The sequence below is a fragment of the Sinocyclocheilus grahami genome, unplaced genomic scaffold, assembly GCF_001515645.1.
Source record: "Sinocyclocheilus grahami isolate Dianchi unplaced genomic scaffold, SAMN03320097.WGS_v1.1 scaffold370.1, whole genome shotgun sequence".
In the NCBI taxonomy this organism is placed as follows: Eukaryota; Metazoa; Chordata; class Actinopteri; order Cypriniformes; family Cyprinidae; genus Sinocyclocheilus; species Sinocyclocheilus grahami.
In genome coordinates this window covers 504,764-522,785 of record NW_015505549.1, presented here as the reverse complement: position 1 = coordinate 522,785, position 18,022 = coordinate 504,764, and the positions used below count along the sequence as shown (strand labels likewise).

Below are 18,022 nucleotides of genomic sequence, written 5' to 3'. Positions count from 1 at the left end.
GTTTGGAAGTATGGATTTAGCTGGGCCAAAAGCTCACAGTCCACGAACAACTCCTCGTCCACCTGGAGCAAATCATCAGAAGTGACACTGATGTCAGGTGGAAGAGCATCCTGATTCTCCACCTAACCTTAACTAAAGCTTTTTCTGTTCTTAAGCTCTAGTCATAAAAGATGTAATTGTCTTAAACCCATTGAAAATGAAATGAGTTTTCAAAAGATTGCCATCCTCCCCATCGGGGAATCGAACCCCGGTCTCCCACGTGACAGACAGGGATACTTACACTTGAGTTCTCGCAACATTAACAGGAACTACTATCAATATTTTTTAAAAACTAGGTTATCATGGTTATTATGGTAATTACAATTCAAGCACAATGTAAATACTGTGGAATATATATGGGAATCTCTTAAAGGGTTAGTTCACCCCAAAAATTTAAATTCTGTCATTAATTACTCACCCTCATGTCGTTCCAAACCCGTAAGACCTTCGTTCATCTTCAGGACACAAATTAAGATATTTCTGATGAAATGTGAGAGCTCTCAGACCCTGCATAGACAGCAACGCAACTGAAATGTTCCCAGATTCAGAAACGTAGTAAGGACATCGATAAAGCAGTCCTTAAAACAAAAATAACAATTTATTTAACAATTCTTCTCCCCGAGTTATGTCTTTCGCCATTTTAGAGAGTATCACAATGCATACGCACGCTTTCCCCTAAGCCAGGGGTAGGCAAGTTTGGTCTTAGAGAGCCGCTGTCCTGCAGAGTTCAGCTCCAACCCTGAAAACAAAACTCACCTGCCTATAGCCTTAGTAATCCTGAAGACATTGATTAGCTTGTTCAGGTGTGTTTGATTAGGGTTGGAGCTGAACTCTGCAGGACTGCGGCTCTCTAGGACCGAACTTGCCTACCCCTGCCCTAAGCATAAACAACGTTGATTTCTCCCCCGAACGTAAACAACCCTGATTACGTCGATTACGCTCTTGGGTACTCTCCAAAATGGCGGAAGACATAACTCGGGGGAGAAGAATTGTTAAATAAATTGTTATTTTTGTTTTCTTTGGGCTCAAAAAGTATTCTCGTAGCTTCGCAAAATTGAAGTTGAGCCACTGATGTCACACGGACTGCTTTATCGATGTCCTTACCACGTTTCTGGACCTGGGAACGTTTCAGTTGCCTTGCTGTCTATGCAGGGTCTGAGAGCTCTCACATTTCATCAAAAATATCTTAATTTGTGTTCCGAAGATGAACGAAGGTCTTATGGGTTTGGAACGACATGAGGGTGAGTAATTAATGACAGAATTTTCATTTTGGGGTGAACTAACCCTTTAATACCATAGTATTTTTTGAAAGCACACTTTTTGGGGTTGTAGAAGCATATGGGCCGTCTGATTATGGATCCACTACTAATGAATGAAACCGGACAGCTGAAGCAGCATCCAGTATTTGGAGACTTCAATGAAGCTTTTTAAAAGCAATTTATTTCACACACCACTGAAACAATACATTCATAAACCACTCAGCAAACCTTTTTGTGCTGATGCATTTAAGACCAAACTCCTCCATGTTTACTTTCTCCACACATCAAATCCCCCAAGACGAAAAAAACTATATAAAATGCTGAAATAAAAATCCAAAACTGTATCACCTAGTGTAAACAGGGCGCTTAGTCTTGCCTGTACCTGTCAGAACACCTATAGATTTTTCAACGTACTCGATAAAAATACCCTTCCAGCATTTTTAACTCAAAACTATAGGAGCAGGATGCAACATTTATATAAAAAATATATGCATTCTGCATCCACTTCAAGCATTGCATCTAGCTCTGTGATTTCATCTATTTCCAGTTTCTAATTATGTTTGGCACTGTCTTAAGTGTGCAACAGAGGCCAAGACAACACGGTTTTCTCCTACACTCGAATATGTACAAATATTCAAATGACAATGCATATTTTTATGATGTTTTCGAGACCCGCTGAGACACTCGACCACATTCAGATGCTTCACCACATTAAATACCTACAATTGTTGCAGCATTTCGGCTCCATTCAAAACCACTGCTCATTTAGTTTCTACTCCATACTGAACTGGTTATAGCGGGAACTTTAAAGTTAAAAGTGATAGTTCACCAAAAAAATGTGACAGTTCACCATAAACGAAAATTAAGAATGAAATGAAAAAGAATGTTGGTATCCGAACAGTTGATGGTAGCCATTGACTTTGATAGTATTTTTTCCCATACTATGGAAGTCAATGGCTACCGTCAACTGTTTGGTTACCAACATTCTTCAAAATATCTCCTTTTGTGTTCAACAGAAGAAAGACGTGGAGGGAGAGTAAATGATGACAGAATTTTAATTTTGGGTGAAATTACCGTACTTCATAACAGAAATAAACTTGGAAATAAAATCTAGTTAGGCAGCCAACTAGATCGTGACATCTCAACGATCAATGCTGTTTTGTACCAAGAACTCATAATTGTAGATGTTCTCGACAGTTCTTATTTTGAACATGGGTTTAAAGATACCAAAATACCCATGCAGTGCAAAACATTTGGTTTATTTATAATATTAATGGTTTAACGTAGGGGAACAGATGAGTTCAAAAGTAGTAGTTTGGTGACGTCCACTGCATAAACTTTGTATTTTACACAGTAGAGGATCGCATTGAAAGAAAAGTAAACACTAAAAATTATGTAACATGGTGGAAGTAGACGCCATATTTAATTTGACGCAACTGTGACTCCAAAATATCCAAAAATCTTCCAGCAACAAAAATGGTACAACTTGTTGAAAATACGTACGTCTATCCATCAAAGGCTTGTTTTCATTGGCGACAAATTCAATTTGGCATCCATCTTGACTGAAACGTCTCATTATTAATACTGAAAAACAATGGCGAGAAATTAACAATGACCTTTTTTGGCAGGTTTTTAACTGTGATAAATAAAACTTCACTCGACGCACACAGCAGAGATAGCAGCAGAAACCAGACAGACAACAGACACCTCGTCGAGGAGGATCGGCTATATATAAATCGAAAAAAAAACATAAGCTGTGCTGATAGAACGTCACATCATGGCTTCAGTTTAAACTCCATGAAAATAATCATGGAAGACCAGTCGACGTCCTATTCGCTTTAACGCACACATTCACAAACACACGCGCAACATGTGGCCAAGCGCTTGCATTGTCTCCGTCGCCGTCCTCCGAGTGTCGTCGCGTCTAAACGGTTAACGTTCACTCATCATCAAAGTTCTGCTGGAGCAGGAAGTTCGCGGCGAGGTTCTCGTTTTTCTCGCAGGCGAAGTAGGCTTGGATGACGAGTCCCTCTGGAAACCCCAGAGCTTTTAACTAGAAAACACAACACAATTTTATAAAATGTTAAAACATGTTGTGTGAAATGACTGTTTAATCATTTTTAATCAATTAAAATATAAAAAATGTTGCCTCAGCAGCTAGCTGGAAATAAACGTTTTTTGTTTAATATTGTATTTTATTTTAGTTAAAGTTTATTTTATTTCAAGTAACAACATTTTTGTTGACCCTGAAATTTAGTATTTGTTATTATTATCATTACAAGTGTTATTTATGCTATATATATATATATATATATATATATATAAGCATTAAATTAAAATAGCATATGTAGTTACTTTAACTATAATACATTTCAATATAATAATAATTAATAAACAAAATTATAATTGATCAATTATTGTCAATTCACAAATAAAATGTTTTAATAATTATATTAACAATTTAATAAATAAGTATATATATATAATTATTAATACTTCTAGCAATTATTTTATTTGATCATTTTATCATATATATACTATTATAATTTTAGTTAATATTTTGAATGAGTTTTTAAATATTTTTTTATATTATAGTTTTTTTTATATATTTTCACTTTCTGTTAAAGTTTTAGTAATGCTTTTTCCATTTTTAAAACACGTCTATGTAGTTTAATTACTTTTTATTTATTAGGTTTAGTTGATTTAGTTTTTATTATTTTACTATTTCAAGTTAAACTAAACAATGAGAAATGTTAATTGAATTAAATCTTTTTTATATTTTATTATTTCATTTTATTTATATACAATAATTTACTTATCATTGCTTATTATTGCAAATGTAATTTCATGCTGACTTTAAGTAAAAGTGCATAGGTTTATTAGTATTTTATTTTAATTTAAAACACATTTGCAGCTTTAAAAATGGGCTTAACATTAACTGAAATAAAAGGAACGATTACATTTTTTTCAAATTTTTTGTGTAATCTCTGTGATACTAGTGTGACCAAATGGATAACTAGTATAACTAAATTTGACATTTTCCTGTATGTTGTCAGAAATTACACTTCATCTTTAAGCATTGTTAGCATACCCTCTCGATGGCCTCCTTCTCCTGCGGCGTGACCTGGATGTAGTTGGTCTGTGGTGCGCTGGGAGCTTCAGCGGCTCCAGCCTCGCCTTCGCCTTCGTGTGGCTCGTTCAACATCTGCACAAACCGCTCCTGATGCTGCGTGATTTGCTGCACAGAAAAATAAACGCACATTCAGCGGCGCGCGTCCGACCGCAGCGGCTCAGTGCTGAGCTCCACCCACCTGCAGGAGCTGCGGGTTGTCGCGGCCCAGCTGCTGCAGGAGCGCCGGCAGGAGCGCCGGGTTCTGCTGGATGATCTGACGCATCTGCTGGAACTGTGGCTGGCTCCTCAGGAACTCCAGCGGGTTTGCCGAGGCCTGCGCTGCTCCCGACTCCGCACCTGTTCACAGGATAGAAAAAGCTGTAGAGGAGCCTGGACCGGGGCAGCGGTAGACCGACATCGAGGGAAAGTGATTGTGCCTCCAAATGAGAAAGTCAAAATAATGTCAACGTTTTAGAAGTGTTTACTTTTTGTTTATGCTGTATGTGTTGACCCTCACGAAATTCGCCAAAAATCAACATTATAAATATAATAATTATGCATCTGTGACCCTGGACCACAAAACCAGTCTTAAGTGTCAATTTTTCAAAATTGAGATTTATACATCATATGAAAGCTGAAGAAATAAGCTTTCCATCGATGTATGGTTTGTTGGGATAGGACATATTATAGGAATATTTGGCTGAGATACAACTATTTGAAAATAATATACGTTTCTTATTTATTTGGTTTTAAATATATAACATGTTTATTTATTTCCAGTTTTGTATACCTATTCAACTTTATGCAAGTTATTTGTTATTTTATATTAGGCATAGCCTGCCCTATAGCATGGTGTGTTTTTATTTGTTTTGTTAATAAAAGTTCTATGTTTTATACATAGGCTAAAGTGAGTTTGGCGTTGTATTTTGTTGTTGCATTCAAGCAATTGACGCCGAACTGCCGCTAATTTGAAAGTGAAAGTAAAATATGCACGGTGCTTTTAAGCTATTTATAAACGAAGGAAAGCGAGAAAAATAAATACGCGGTGATACCGGTATTACCGGTGTTGTCACACGTCGATTAACCGGTGGGAAAATTTACTCACCGTCACAACCCTAAAATACACTAAGCATAAATATTATTATTTGTACTTAGTGTAAATTAGTGTTATTTTTGTTTAATTCAAATTTAATTGAAATAATATTAAAGTTTGTATTAATATTTTGAATAATTTTTTTATTTTTTGTTATTTAAATTGTAGTCTTAGTAATAGTAATTTTGTTGTGTTTTTGTCATTTTTATAAGGTTTTTTTAAATGTCTATTTTTTCTTATTTCAGTCTCAAACCCTTCTGAAGGTTCAAATGGGTTTCTCACACTTCCTTTTTTGTTTTAGCAATTGACCAATAATCCAAAAAAACTAACACACAAAAACATCACTTCACAGACTTTGAAATTCATAATGAAGAAAGTTTTCAATTTCGAGTAAACTTTTGAGTCCTAAATTTCCTAAGTAACAAATTGAGGATTTTTCATTCTTTTCCAGGTTTTAAGTGCTATAATCAGGTCTCCAGTGCATCTACCAACCAAGTAAACGTGAAAAAGATTAAACCAGTAACTTTGTTTTGGTAAGCCTTTTTCTGAAAGCATCTGAGAAAACAAGCGCGTCTGATTTCGCTCCCTTGGCGACGTAGCAAAGGGATCTCATTATAATATTACCCTTTAATCTGTAAGTTTACACCCACGGCGCCGTCATTTCGATTTTGCAAGCGACAACGGTGTATTAGTTCTAATGCCATGGTGAAAGTTTGAGCAAAACACACTAACTGTTCTGTGTTTGGCTGCACAGACGAGCACAGAACACTGTTTAGAGTCCCAGCCTCAGAGTAGACAAGAGAGCAGTGCATTTATTGAGTTATTTACTGTATATTGCTGCTGCCACACAGATCTAAAATAAACATGTGATTTATTTCCCAGCTGTTTACCTTCACAGACATAACCCACTGTTTTTGTAACTCATGTGTGTTTTTAAGGTAAACTTGTGTGTGAATGAGAACTTAGTTTAGTACTCGCATGCTGTGACAGCCGCTTTCTGTGCGTGTGCTTCGGATGTGTGCGCTCAGAGAACCATATATCAGAAGTTTAAACTCATATGGCTTAAAACGCATGATTCCGAAAAACAGCGTGTTTCTGCTTCCACTCAAAATAGGCATTTTCAAAATGATATAATAAATGATCTGTGGAGTATTTTGAGTTGAAACTTTACAGACACATTCTGGGGACACCAGAGACTTATATTACATATTGTAAAAAGGGGCATAATATGTCTCCTTTAAGCAATTAAAAAGTTTGTTTTTGTGGGCGTGGCTGTACCTGGCCTCTGATTGGGCGACAGCCTGCTCCTCTTGGGCTGCTTGGTTCTCCTCTTCTGAAATCAGAGTGGGAGTGGCGCTAACAGGCTCAGGCTTTTCTGCAGCAGTCTCCGAGGCAGCAGGGGGCGCTGTGACGGGCGTCACGGGCAGCTCCGCTGACGCTGCTGATTCTACGGGAGCGGGAGGAGGGGTCGGTACAGGCATTGTGGAGGCAGCAGGAGGTGCAGCAGGAGGTGAGGGTGGATGTGTAGCGGTTTCGGCGACAGTCGCGCTAACCGTAGCGGCGGCTGCCGGTGCGGGAGCAGGAGCTTGTGGCGGTGCTGCAGATTTGGGCTGTTGAAAGAGAAACACAACTGCACAGAGAACTATAGAAACCTGCCAATGAACTTTAACACTGTTTCTATCCAAAGTTGCGAATTCAACTTGTGCGAAATATTGAAATTTAGCAAAAAAACATGCTAGGGCTGGGACAATAAATCGACACATCGCAAATCGAGAAATGATTCTGCATCGATTCGGAGATTATCAGAATGCATCGCGATTCTCTCTAGAATCGATTCTGAGCTTAGTTTTTAACAGCAGATGGCACTGCGTGCTTTAGAAATAGCCATATTCTGCTTGCTTCCAGTTCCTTACACGCACCACTTGAACCTAAAATAATCATTCATAAAGTTCGAAAAGGTTGAAGCGAATTACAAGGATGTTCACAGTGGGCTGTGTTCACATTAATCTTGCATCATAAAAGCATAAAAGCCGATGTGCACGTACATTTAACCACTTACATTACTCAGTTTTACGCACAAGCGCTCTTCTTCGTGAGCGTTTGAGTGTGCGGTTAAAAACTAGCCTAGAGCACCATCTGCTGTTAAAAACTAAGCTCAGAATCGATTCGAGAGAGAATCACGATGCATTCCGAAAATCTCAGAATCGATCCACGAAATGCGATGCCCTAACATATGTGAATAAAGCCCTAACATATGTGCATAAAGAAACGTGTTCGAGAGAACAAAACGTCACTTCCTGGGAAACTGGCGCAAAGTATAAATAAAAATGGAAGTTGCCGCAACTGGCGAAAGTACTTCGGCTCTTTTTCCTACAAAATAAACTTGTGCGCAGATGAAATGCAATAACAATCGCAGCCATGTTATCTTGCATTTGTATGTCTGATGTTTGTGAACGCAATCTTGTGAGACTGTCCTGGGAAGTAATTATACCAAATCAGTTTTTTGTTGCACATCGTGGAATTTATTCAGTTAGGGTACGTTTACACTACAACGATTGTACAAAAAACAGAAAAGTTTTTCCTTTGTGTTTTTGACAAGTTTTGCATACAGACGACAACGGAGTCAAAAGATTTAAGTTTTTAGTGTATACACCCCCTAAATGTGATTCCAATGTAGTTTATGCAAACATTTTCTTATCAGATAAAAAAAAAAAGATCCGTCTCAAATGTATTTTGAATTGTTTTATGTGCATACGTTAATTTATGTGCATTTTAAGATTTTATGCACATCTTGGTATTTCCATCCAACGTTTTTAATGCGGCATACCACAATTTGAAAGAAAATGTATGGAAAGAAAATATATTTTTAAGGGCATTAGTGGGATTGAAACATGCATAAATGAGCTTATGAAGAAGGCAATGAGAGAATTGTGAGGAAAATAAAAAAGCCGTACCTTTGTAACCATCACCACGACAAAGTTCTTCTCATCTATCTTGTATTCTTTTAGAGGTATATCGTCATTCAAAATTTTGCCTGTGTTTTATGGAGAAAAACAAACGCAATTTTATAAATCAAAAAGCATCTTATTAAAACCAAAGAAGGATATGGTGCATGCAAACATTTAAATTGGACAGTTATTAAATATAAAATATATAGCTAAACGTACCTATTAAGCTTTTTCTATGAAATCAGTCAACTCAAATATGCAGACTGGCTCTGACCGTTGGCAACTATTGTGGCAAAAATCGTGTTGTGTATTCCAGGCTTAAGAAATATAAAAAAGTTGACATCCATTTAATGAGGCTAGTTTCTGTGTTCATCCCCATGCTTGGTGTTTTACCATTTAATAACTTCAACTAACCTTGTCTTGTCAAGGAAAAAAAAAAAAAGTTAAATTTTCTGATTTTGTTGCTCATTTTGAGTCTACAAGGGGGACCCTTGTTTATGTTTGTTTTTGTCACTTGACAACAAAATGGCTCCTTGAATGTTTTTACATTACGCTGTGTATTTAAATGATTATTTATGATTTTGAGTCACGGATCGGATCAGCAAAAAACCCCAAAACCTTACTTTAAAGGTGCAATGTGTAATATTTACATCGATCTATTGACAGAAATGCAATATAATATACATAACTATGTTTTTAGAGGTGTATAAGACCTTACTTAATGAACCGTTATGTTTTTATTACCTTATATTGAGCAATTTATATCTACAGGTGCATCTCAATAAATTAGAATGTCGTGGAAAAGTTCATTTATTTCAGTAATTCAACTCAAATTGTGAAACATATTTATTAAATTCATTAGAATAAATTCAGTGCACACAGACTTCAGAAAACACAGTGGACCAACACCAGCAGATGACATGGCACCCCAAATCATCACTTCCTCTCTTATTTGAAATTTTGGCATCAAAATAGATAGTATTTTAATCATGTTTTAAATCAGCAAAGTTCAAAAACACCTGCATTAAATGATACATTCAGTAGGCCTACATAAATACAACAGAACAAAGATACATATTAAATAAACTGCTTTTTAGGTCGGTTTAACAGTTTTCAGGTACAGAAATAAAGTAAACAAATGTAAAATAACACTTCACTGTATAAATTAAATACATATTAATCCTTCTTTATTGTAACAGACTTTATTGTGATTAATCTTCTAATTTGTTTTTGTATAAATTTGAATGTTTTTTGTAAGTTTAAATATGTATGAGATCTCCTTTGGCGGGACTCTTATTTTGACGGGTTTTCCGGTCTACGGAGCTCAGTGTTGCCAAGTCAGCGGTTTTCCCGCGGAATTGGTCTACTTTAACACTGTTGCCGCGGGTTTAAGCGCCCACAGTAACGTGATATTTAGCCCATAAAATGCAAATTTTACCAGGGGAACTCCACCAAAAACGTGTATTTTACCCCACCGGAATGCGATTTTTACCGGGGGACCCCCTCGAAACGTGATTGGGCTAGTTTTGAGTAGCAATTGGGCGGGGTTTGTTGTGAAAACCTGGCAACCCTGACGGAGCTATATGGGTAATAAAAGCACGCAGTTCTTCGGATTTAAAGTTTGTCAGTTTATTAAGCAAAAAAAAAGCATCATATGACCCCTTTAAGCTCTTATGGTAATTTTTTTTGGAGTGAAAAAGGACGCAATAAACTTAATAAAACATCAGTAAAGTTTTGGTCATCATTCAGATGAGGTCCGCTACACTTATGAAAGTTACAAAAGTTATTTAGTCAAGAATAGTGTGCGATCTTTTGTTATTTGATTAGCATTAAAGTGCAGACAGCGCTAGGATTACATTATACAGCTCAGTGCCTTCACGCAGTTAATTAATAAACCATCGGTTTGTTATATCGGCCTTTTTCCTTAACCGATATGCCGATGGTTGTAAATTGAGGAAAAATCGGCCGATACATCGGTGCCTCCCTTATATGTATACATATATATATTAGGTCTTTCAGGGTGGCCTGGGGAGGGGAGGTATCCAAAGCACATCAGCTGGTCACTGGGGTTCTTCAGGGATCAGTTCTTGGACCGCTCCTCTTCTCCATATACACTACATCACTGGGTCCCATCATACAGGCACATGGCTTCTCCTACCATTGTTATGCTGATGACACACAGCTCTATCTCTCATTTTAACCAGATGATCCAACGGTAGCTGCACGGATCTCAGGCTGCCTGGCGGACATCTCCGCATGGATGAAGGAACATCACCTACAGCTCAACCTGGCAAAGACTGAGCTTCTTGTCTTCCCTGCCACTCCAACTCTACAGCATGATTTCACCATCCAGCTAGGTTCTTCTACAATTACCCCATCGACTTCGGTCAGAAATCTTGGTGTAACCTTTGATGACCAGCTGACACATTGCAAAGACTGCTTGCAGGTTTGCATTGCACAACATCAAAAAGATCAGGCCCTTTCTAACGGAGCATGCTGCACAACTTCTTGTCCAGGCCCTTGTCATTTCTAGGCTGGACTACTGCAATGCTCTTCTGGCTGGACTTCCATCAAGCACAATCAAACCTCTACAAATGATTCAGAATGCAGCGGTACGACTGGTCTTCAACGAGCCCATGTTACACCTCTCTTTATCTCCTTGCACTGGCTACCAGTTGCGGCTCACATCAAGTTCAAGACATTGATAGTTGCATATAGAACAGCCACAGGCTCAGCACCCGCCTACTTCCACTCACTACTACGAATCTACATCCCCTCCAGAAGTCTGAGATCCGCTAGTGAGTGACGCCTCGTGGTACCATCACAGAGAGGCTCAAAATCACTTTCCAGAACATTCTCGTTCACCGTTCCTGGCTGGTGGAACGATCTTCCCACCCCTATCCGGAATGCTGAATCCCTGACAATTTTCAAGCGACAGCTGAAAACACATCTCTTTCGACGTTGCTCGACTTCATCCTAAAAAAAAAACAAACAAAACTTTGTCTTTCTCTTTATTTATTTATTCCCTTTCTAGCTTGTACTTATTTGAACAATGCCTAAAACTTGGTATTACGAGCACTTCTTGTGTCTGTTTGCCTCTTTAAGAAGAATCGCTTTATGTATTCCCCAACTGTAAGTCGCTTTGGATAAAAGCATCTGCAAAATGACTAAATGTATATATACATATATATAAATAATGGTTATTATAGTTAACAAAAGTTAAAACAAAATTTTTGTTAACTGAAATAAAATAAAACTAATTTAAAGCTTTAACTAAAATTAAAATAAAACCAGAAAATTTACAAATAAAATCTAATTTAAAATATTAATTAAAAACAAAATGAACAAGTAACATTTACTTTCAACCAAAAATGAGAACAATTTAGCATCCATGAAAAACAAGCCGGACGAGCATTTAAAAATAAATCATTTATTTAAAAAAGTGCAAATCCAACAAATGATACATTAGAATTTTCCCCTTGCTCGCTCCAGACAGAACAGAAAACCCAAACATTAATTAATCTAAAGTTTATCAGGCCGTACTATGAATGTGTGTGGGGGGGGGGGCACCTAGCAGCAAAAACGAAAGAAATCAGAGTTAAGGGTTGCGACATGTGACTAGAAAGGGGCGGGGCCAAAAATTCACACCACATAAAGAAAAAGACGTCAGAAATGCATCAGATCTGCTCATTCAGAAGGGAACTCCTCTTCACAACTCATCTTTAGGGATCATATCGTCCTCATCCTCGTCTTCCTCCTCAGAAGGTTCTTCTGTGTGTTCTTCCTGCTCTGGCTCATCCTCATCATCTTCCTCATTATCGTCATCCTTCTTGCTCTTTTCCTCCTCTTCACGCTTCTTCCGTTCTTCCTCTTCCTGCTGGTCCTTCATTTTCTTTTCTGGTCCCTGATACATAACAACAACATTATGGCATCAGCATTTATAGTTAAATAATAATGACGTGGAAACAAATGTAAGAACTGATCACAGATATCTAATAAATGTAAATTATTAATACTAATATGTTGTCAACAGTGACACTCCAGACATTTTTACCTTTGTTGCGCCCCATGTTTCTGTACCAAACTTTTCAGCTTCCTCAACATCATCAGTGATCAGGAAGTTATCAAAGATCGTTCCAGATTTCACCTGTAAGAAAGGTCAACAGATCGCTAAACATAACGTAAAATCAACAAAATTGTGCAATCCTGCATCAATGGGCATTTAACCACAAAATTATCATAAAAACCGCAGTACTACATAAAGTTGTTCATACTAAAAACAAAAACTTGATGTGGTATTCGCGCAACTCATTGCGGTCCTGCATAATTCGCCATTTAGCCGCAAAATTATCACAAAAAGCACAGTACTACATAAAGTAAAGTTACATGTTAGTGTTACATAAACATGCATGAATGAGGAAATAAAGTTGAGGACATTCTTAATGTTAAATGATTAAGTTGCGAAAAATAAATCAATGCTGTACTTGCATGCTCCATTGCTTTGTTGTTCTTGTTTATTTATACCAAAAATAAAATGAAAATAATTATCTTGTGTGTCAGAATTTGGTAAAACACAAAAATAAGCAGGCTTTCTGCATTTTGTTTCTTTTTGTTCTGGAATGTACGACTACTGTACACTTAACATCATACCTAATATGGTAAATGTAGTAGTCCACAAAGTTCGGGAAATTTCCACCCCAAAAATCAAAAGAAATTTTGACTGCAAAGATTACACACACACACAAAAAAAAACATGTAATCCTGGTGGACTGATTACGATTTAACGGTACGACAATCGAAACCATACCTGCCAAAGATCCAGTCCCAGAATGCCAACGTTGTCAAATTTGTAAATAGCGTCTTCTGGAGTGTATTCAGGGTTGTCGATTTCAGGGTGAATCCAGGTGCCTTTGTATTTGGGGTTGTCGATCTGTTTTGGTTTCCACTCGCCCTACATAAACAGAAGTTTGTTAGCCGGTTGGTAAAACTGGTTTCAGCATAATGAACAATCACTTGGATTGAAAAGATCAGTTATAGTGTGTTCACACCAAATGACGCGAATTGAGGCGAATTCGGAATTAGGAATGCGCAACGCGATATTCGCTTCCTTTGAGTCTTCCGCTCAAGTTCAAAAATTTCAACTCGATTGGAAAATTCGCCTGACGTGTTCTCGCGCCAGCCAATCATCGAAGAGCTTATTGACATGTCCGGTTGTATCAGAAAATGGAGGAGCGCATTATTGGCAGCAACCCTAGCTAGCAGGTTATCAAACTGGGCACCCGTCATCCTGAAGTAGCGTTGGAAGCGGCTGTCATCCAGGCGCAGTTCCTGGAGAAGACGGTGAAATTCACCGAGTTGTGTGTGCCTCTGTATGGTGCGGTGAACCCGGACACGTCTGCATTTGGCTTTCTGGTGCAGCAATCGTATTTATCCTCACCATGGTTGATTACTCGCGGGATGTTTTTTGCCTCACTCGTGCGAGTGACGCGATGTGCATATTTGCTTCGCGTTTGGTGTGAACACACCATTAGTTTTGAAACTACAGTAGAAATGGTCCATGTGAAACAACCTTGAGTATTAATCTCTCTCAACAACTCCTAAAAGGTCCAAACCTATTTGTGAATGAAACCAGTCTGAATTTTAAAAAAAGTGGTTTTAGCCAGTCTCCCAAGGTCCAAAACCAGACCAATCGGAGCAGTTTGAAGCACTTTATGGCCTTATGTTTGGTAGATCTTAATGTATTTGGATCTTCTACATGAGAACATCTCTGATAATGAGATGATAACATTACTCGCGTTCAAAAACACCTGGAAAGTCCAGACCTACTTGGTATTGAAACGAAACCTTCTTCTGGCAGCCTACCATGCAGAAAAGGCCAGTGAAAAAGTGGTTTTACATGGTCTCCCAAGTGCCCAAAACTGGTCTAAAACCATCAAACTAGACGAATCTAACTACTCTGAAGCACTTTATGGCTTTATGTTTGGCAGATCTTCATGTATTTGAATCTTCTACTTGAGAACAACTCTGATAATGAGATGATAACATTACTCGCATTCAAAAACACCTGGAAAGTCCAAACCTACTTGGTATTGAAACCGAAACCTTCTTCTGGCAGACTACCCTGCAGAAAAGACTACTCTAAAGTGGTCTAAAGTCTAAAACAATCAAACAAGACCAGTTCGACCACTTTGATGCACTTTATGGCGTTATGTTTGGTAGATCTTACAATATTGGTACTTTCTATGTGAAAACATCTCTGACAATGCGATGATGGCATTACTCGCTTTCAAAAACTCCTGGAAAGTCCAAACCTACTTGGTATTGAAACCGAAACCTTCTTCTGGCAGCCTATCCTGCATAAAAGACCAGTCTAAAGTGGTCTAAAGTCTAAAACTATCAAACTAGACCAATAAAACAATCCAACCACTTTGAAGCACTATGGCTTCATGTTTGGTAGATCTTAAAATATTAGGATCTTCTACATGAGGACTGTCGTTTTGTACCTTGTACTCAGGGTTCGGGATCATGGCAGGTTCCCATTCTCCATCCATGTCTTCATCCCAATCGTCTGGTTTCTTGGCATCAGGGTCGGGAATGTTTTCAGGTTTGTTCCAATCCTAAACATAAAGCACCATTGGATTCATGTCTAAGAACAACTTTTTTTAACTATCAAAGATTTCTGCACACTATAGCTTTGTCAACTGAAAATGTACCTCAGGTTTCGTGTCATCAGGATCGTCGATTTTTGCCCGGTCGTCCCAATCCTCTGGCTTCTTGGCCTCTGGATCCTTGATCTTTTTTGGAGGAAGGAAATCCCAATCTTCCTCCAGAGAACCTGACTCCACTTTCTCGTTGTCGATTTTCACTTCGTACGTCTGGTCTGGCCGCAGGATCAGCGTATACACGTGCGTGAGTTCATCGTCCTGATGAGCGCAAGCGGAAGAACTGAATTGCAACAGCTGCGATTAAATCTTGAGATATTTTAATTATATTAATAAAACATACTTTGCATTTGATGTCCTTCTTGATTAGGTGGTTCTGGCCTTTGTAGTTGAAAATGACGTGAACTTTCTTGGTGCTGTAGCCACAGATGTCGGGTCCTACATGGCAGATCAAAATGAAAATGACACAAAGATAGTGAAAGTGAAAGTAAATGCCGTCAGTTTGGATTTCACGTTGCACTGCGTCAATGCTGTTGATGGTTTACTTGGTGGAAGAAAGTGACTTTGTGCACATTTTAAAGCCACCAACTGTAACTTACCGAACATGATGTAGTACTGCGATTCGCCGTGCATATTGGTCTGGTCCAAGTCGGCGGGGAAGATTTTCACGTACCCACCGCCGCAGTCGATCTTCTGCTCGTGTTTCACAGTGAACTGGATGACAAGCGTTTTACCCTCATTACTAAACGAGTCAAAGAGACTGGAGAGAGCATAAAACCGGGCGTCTTGACTTGTCTGCAAACCTTAAAAGGGAAAAAAAACATTGCATTGCAAGTCATCTCACATCGACTTGTACTTATTTGCATTTGTTTTTTCAGATGAAGACATTTGCATAAGCAATGGAGTGCTGGTGAAAGAAGCCGTGACCTCTGACCTTTATCAAGCTCGGCATCGCCATAGAATTTCCCTGAGGTCAGTTTCCACTGGCCGTAATCAGATTTGTGTTTGGATTCGACCCATCGGCTTTTCCAACCATCTGCAGAGACAAAATTTAGCTGTTAAAAACTATTATATCAGTTTTGGATATTGGAATATTTAATTGTGGCTGCTTATTCCTTCTTATTTTTAAAAGACATTTTGCGGTCATCTAGCAATAGTTTCATATTACAGTAAAGAGAGCACTATTTTTAAGATAACTCTACTTTTATTAGAGACTTCATTCAAATTGTAATTATTTTTTGCTATCCATATTTCATACTGTGCATTACAATATTAATGTCTAAATTATTTTTTACATTTATTTGAGAAGTTATATGTTTATTTACATTTTATATATATATATATATATATATGTGTGTGTGTATGTACACACAATAGTAGGCGTATTGATTTTTTTGTTTTACATAGGCTATATATTGCTTATCAGCCATAACCCGAAAGTATTTCCAGGCTGGAATTTTAATATTGTTACATTTAAATTATAATTGTAAGTTAAAAACAACAGATACGAACTCTAGTGTCTTAAATGGGCTTTTACACGACAACAATAGTTTAATAGTCTAAAAAGTGAACTGAAACCAAAACCTAACACATCTGATTCATCAATATTTCCCGTCTGCCATAAGCCACGAGCAAGTACGCATTTAGAAAAAAATCGGAATCATTTTCACAAATCGTGTACTCTGAGCATGACTTGTAAGTTGTATAACACAGTTTAGTATGCAACTACAGTAAAAGAAAGACACATACAAATGGCTTTCATCACAGAAATGCATGAAAGTAAACTTGCTCAAGACATCATAAAAATACATTATTTGGACATTTTCAAGAAACTCTTTCATGTCAATATAACAGAGACAATGTATCGGATGTCATGCACGATCGAAGAAGTGAAATTTACCTCCGTCCAGAAATTGTTCTTTAAAATACACATCTGCATGTGCAATGAAAGCCAGTGCAGACATAAAGCACACTGCCGCAGCGATCCGCATCTCTGCACTGTTAAATGATCTTTATTAGATGAAGATCCCGATATTATAATGAATGGCGCTCGAGGTGAAGGGTCCGTGAAATATGGCTCGGTTGTGTTCCTGCACAGATGGCTGAGAACCATTGGCCGGACGCGCAGCCAATCAGAGGAGACCACGAGTGAGGAGTCAGCGCCGTGGGCGGGGCTTCTGAGAAGTAGGTGACGTGAACGCGTAGGAAGTGTGTAGAAATAAAAACAAGTTTAGTGAGATTCTTGTCGAGACAGTAAACAAGAAAAACTGACATTGTTTAATGTCATGATGTTAACACTTGTTTGTGTTTGTGTGTGTGTCTAGCGTACATATATTTTATGTTGCTTACTACCACTCATATAATTTAATAATTCAATAATTTTACAAATAGTCATAAAGATGTACATGTGCCCCCCCCCCCCAAAAAAAACCTTGTAGAAGTACAAAAAAAACAAAAAGTAATTATTTTAAAAATAAAAACAATGTTTTATCAGTATAAAAATATGATGGTCTTAAATGTACATTTACAATAATGTTTTAATATTGTAAAGCTATGGCGCATTGCTGAACTCAAAGTTCAGTCTCTACTAAATGAATGTAATAAAACAGGGTGAGACTCAGAGTTAGAGAACTTAATTGATAATGGTGCACATACAAAAACTAATGAATCGCAGTAGAAGTTGTCAAGTGAGTGGAAATATCAGCAATATCAAATATCTGAGGAAAATAATATCAAGGCTTTCAAATTGGTTAAAATAATGTGGATACAACAGGTATTTTAAAAATCCTTTAACGCCCCCAGTCAAATATGAATGACATTAAGAAAAAAAAAGATTAATAATGATTAGAAGAAAACTAAAAATAAAAGCATTGTTATACTAAATCTGATGCGAGCAAAGTGATTTTTGC

At 37.6% G+C, this 18,022-nt stretch overlaps 2 protein-coding genes across 2 annotated transcripts; both read right to left on the bottom strand.

The window, feature by feature from the left end:
- Positions 1-2,320: 2,320 nt before the first annotated feature.
- Positions 2,321-8,558, bottom strand: LOC107549361 (UV excision repair protein RAD23 homolog A-like). The gene is made up of 5 exons (XM_016230408.1): positions 8,458-8,558; positions 6,747-7,113; positions 4,610-4,767; positions 4,390-4,536; positions 2,321-3,351 (listed from the first exon to the last, which is right to left on the bottom strand). The coding sequence occupies exons 1-5, from the start codon at positions 8,467-8,469 to the stop codon at positions 3,238-3,240; spliced, it is 798 nt and encodes a 265-aa protein (XP_016085894.1). The 5' UTR covers positions 8,470-8,558; the 3' UTR covers positions 2,321-3,237.
- Positions 8,559-11,870: 3,312 nt separating this feature from the next.
- Positions 11,871-17,209, bottom strand: calr3a (calreticulin 3a). The gene is made up of 9 exons (XM_016230447.1): positions 17,014-17,209; positions 16,048-16,149; positions 15,713-15,916; positions 15,457-15,551; positions 15,165-15,374; positions 14,955-15,068; positions 13,259-13,402; positions 12,506-12,598; positions 11,871-12,355 (listed from the first exon to the last, which is right to left on the bottom strand). Exons 1-9 carry the CDS (start codon positions 17,102-17,104, stop codon positions 12,161-12,163), a joined length of 1,248 nt encoding a protein of 415 aa, XP_016085933.1. The 5' UTR covers positions 17,105-17,209; the 3' UTR covers positions 11,871-12,160.
- Positions 17,210-18,022: the final 813 nt, after the last annotated feature.

Excerpts from the sequence above, each read along its gene's own strand:
- LOC107549361 (XM_016230408.1), bottom strand. Across the intron at positions 4,537-4,609 it reads ACAACCCGCAGCTCCTGCAG|CAAATCACGCAGCATCAGGA; the intron begins GTGGGTGGAGCT and ends TTTTCTGTGCAG. Across the intron at positions 3,352-4,389 it reads AGAAGGAGGCCATCGAGAGG|TTAAAAGCTCTGGGGTTTCC; the intron begins GTATGCTAACAA and ends TGTGTTTTCTAG.
- calr3a (XM_016230447.1), bottom strand. The coding sequence starts at position 17,104 with ATGCGGATCGCTGCGGCAGTGTGCTTTATGTCTGCACTGGCTTTCATT. Across the intron at positions 13,403-14,954 it reads TCCCGAACCCTGAGTACAAG|GGCGAGTGGAAACCAAAACA; the intron begins GTACAAAACGAC and ends CTGTTTATGTAG. Across the intron at positions 12,599-13,258 it reads TGGGACTGGATCTTTGGCAG|GTGAAATCTGGAACGATCTT; the intron begins GTATGGTTTCGA and ends CCTTTCTTACAG.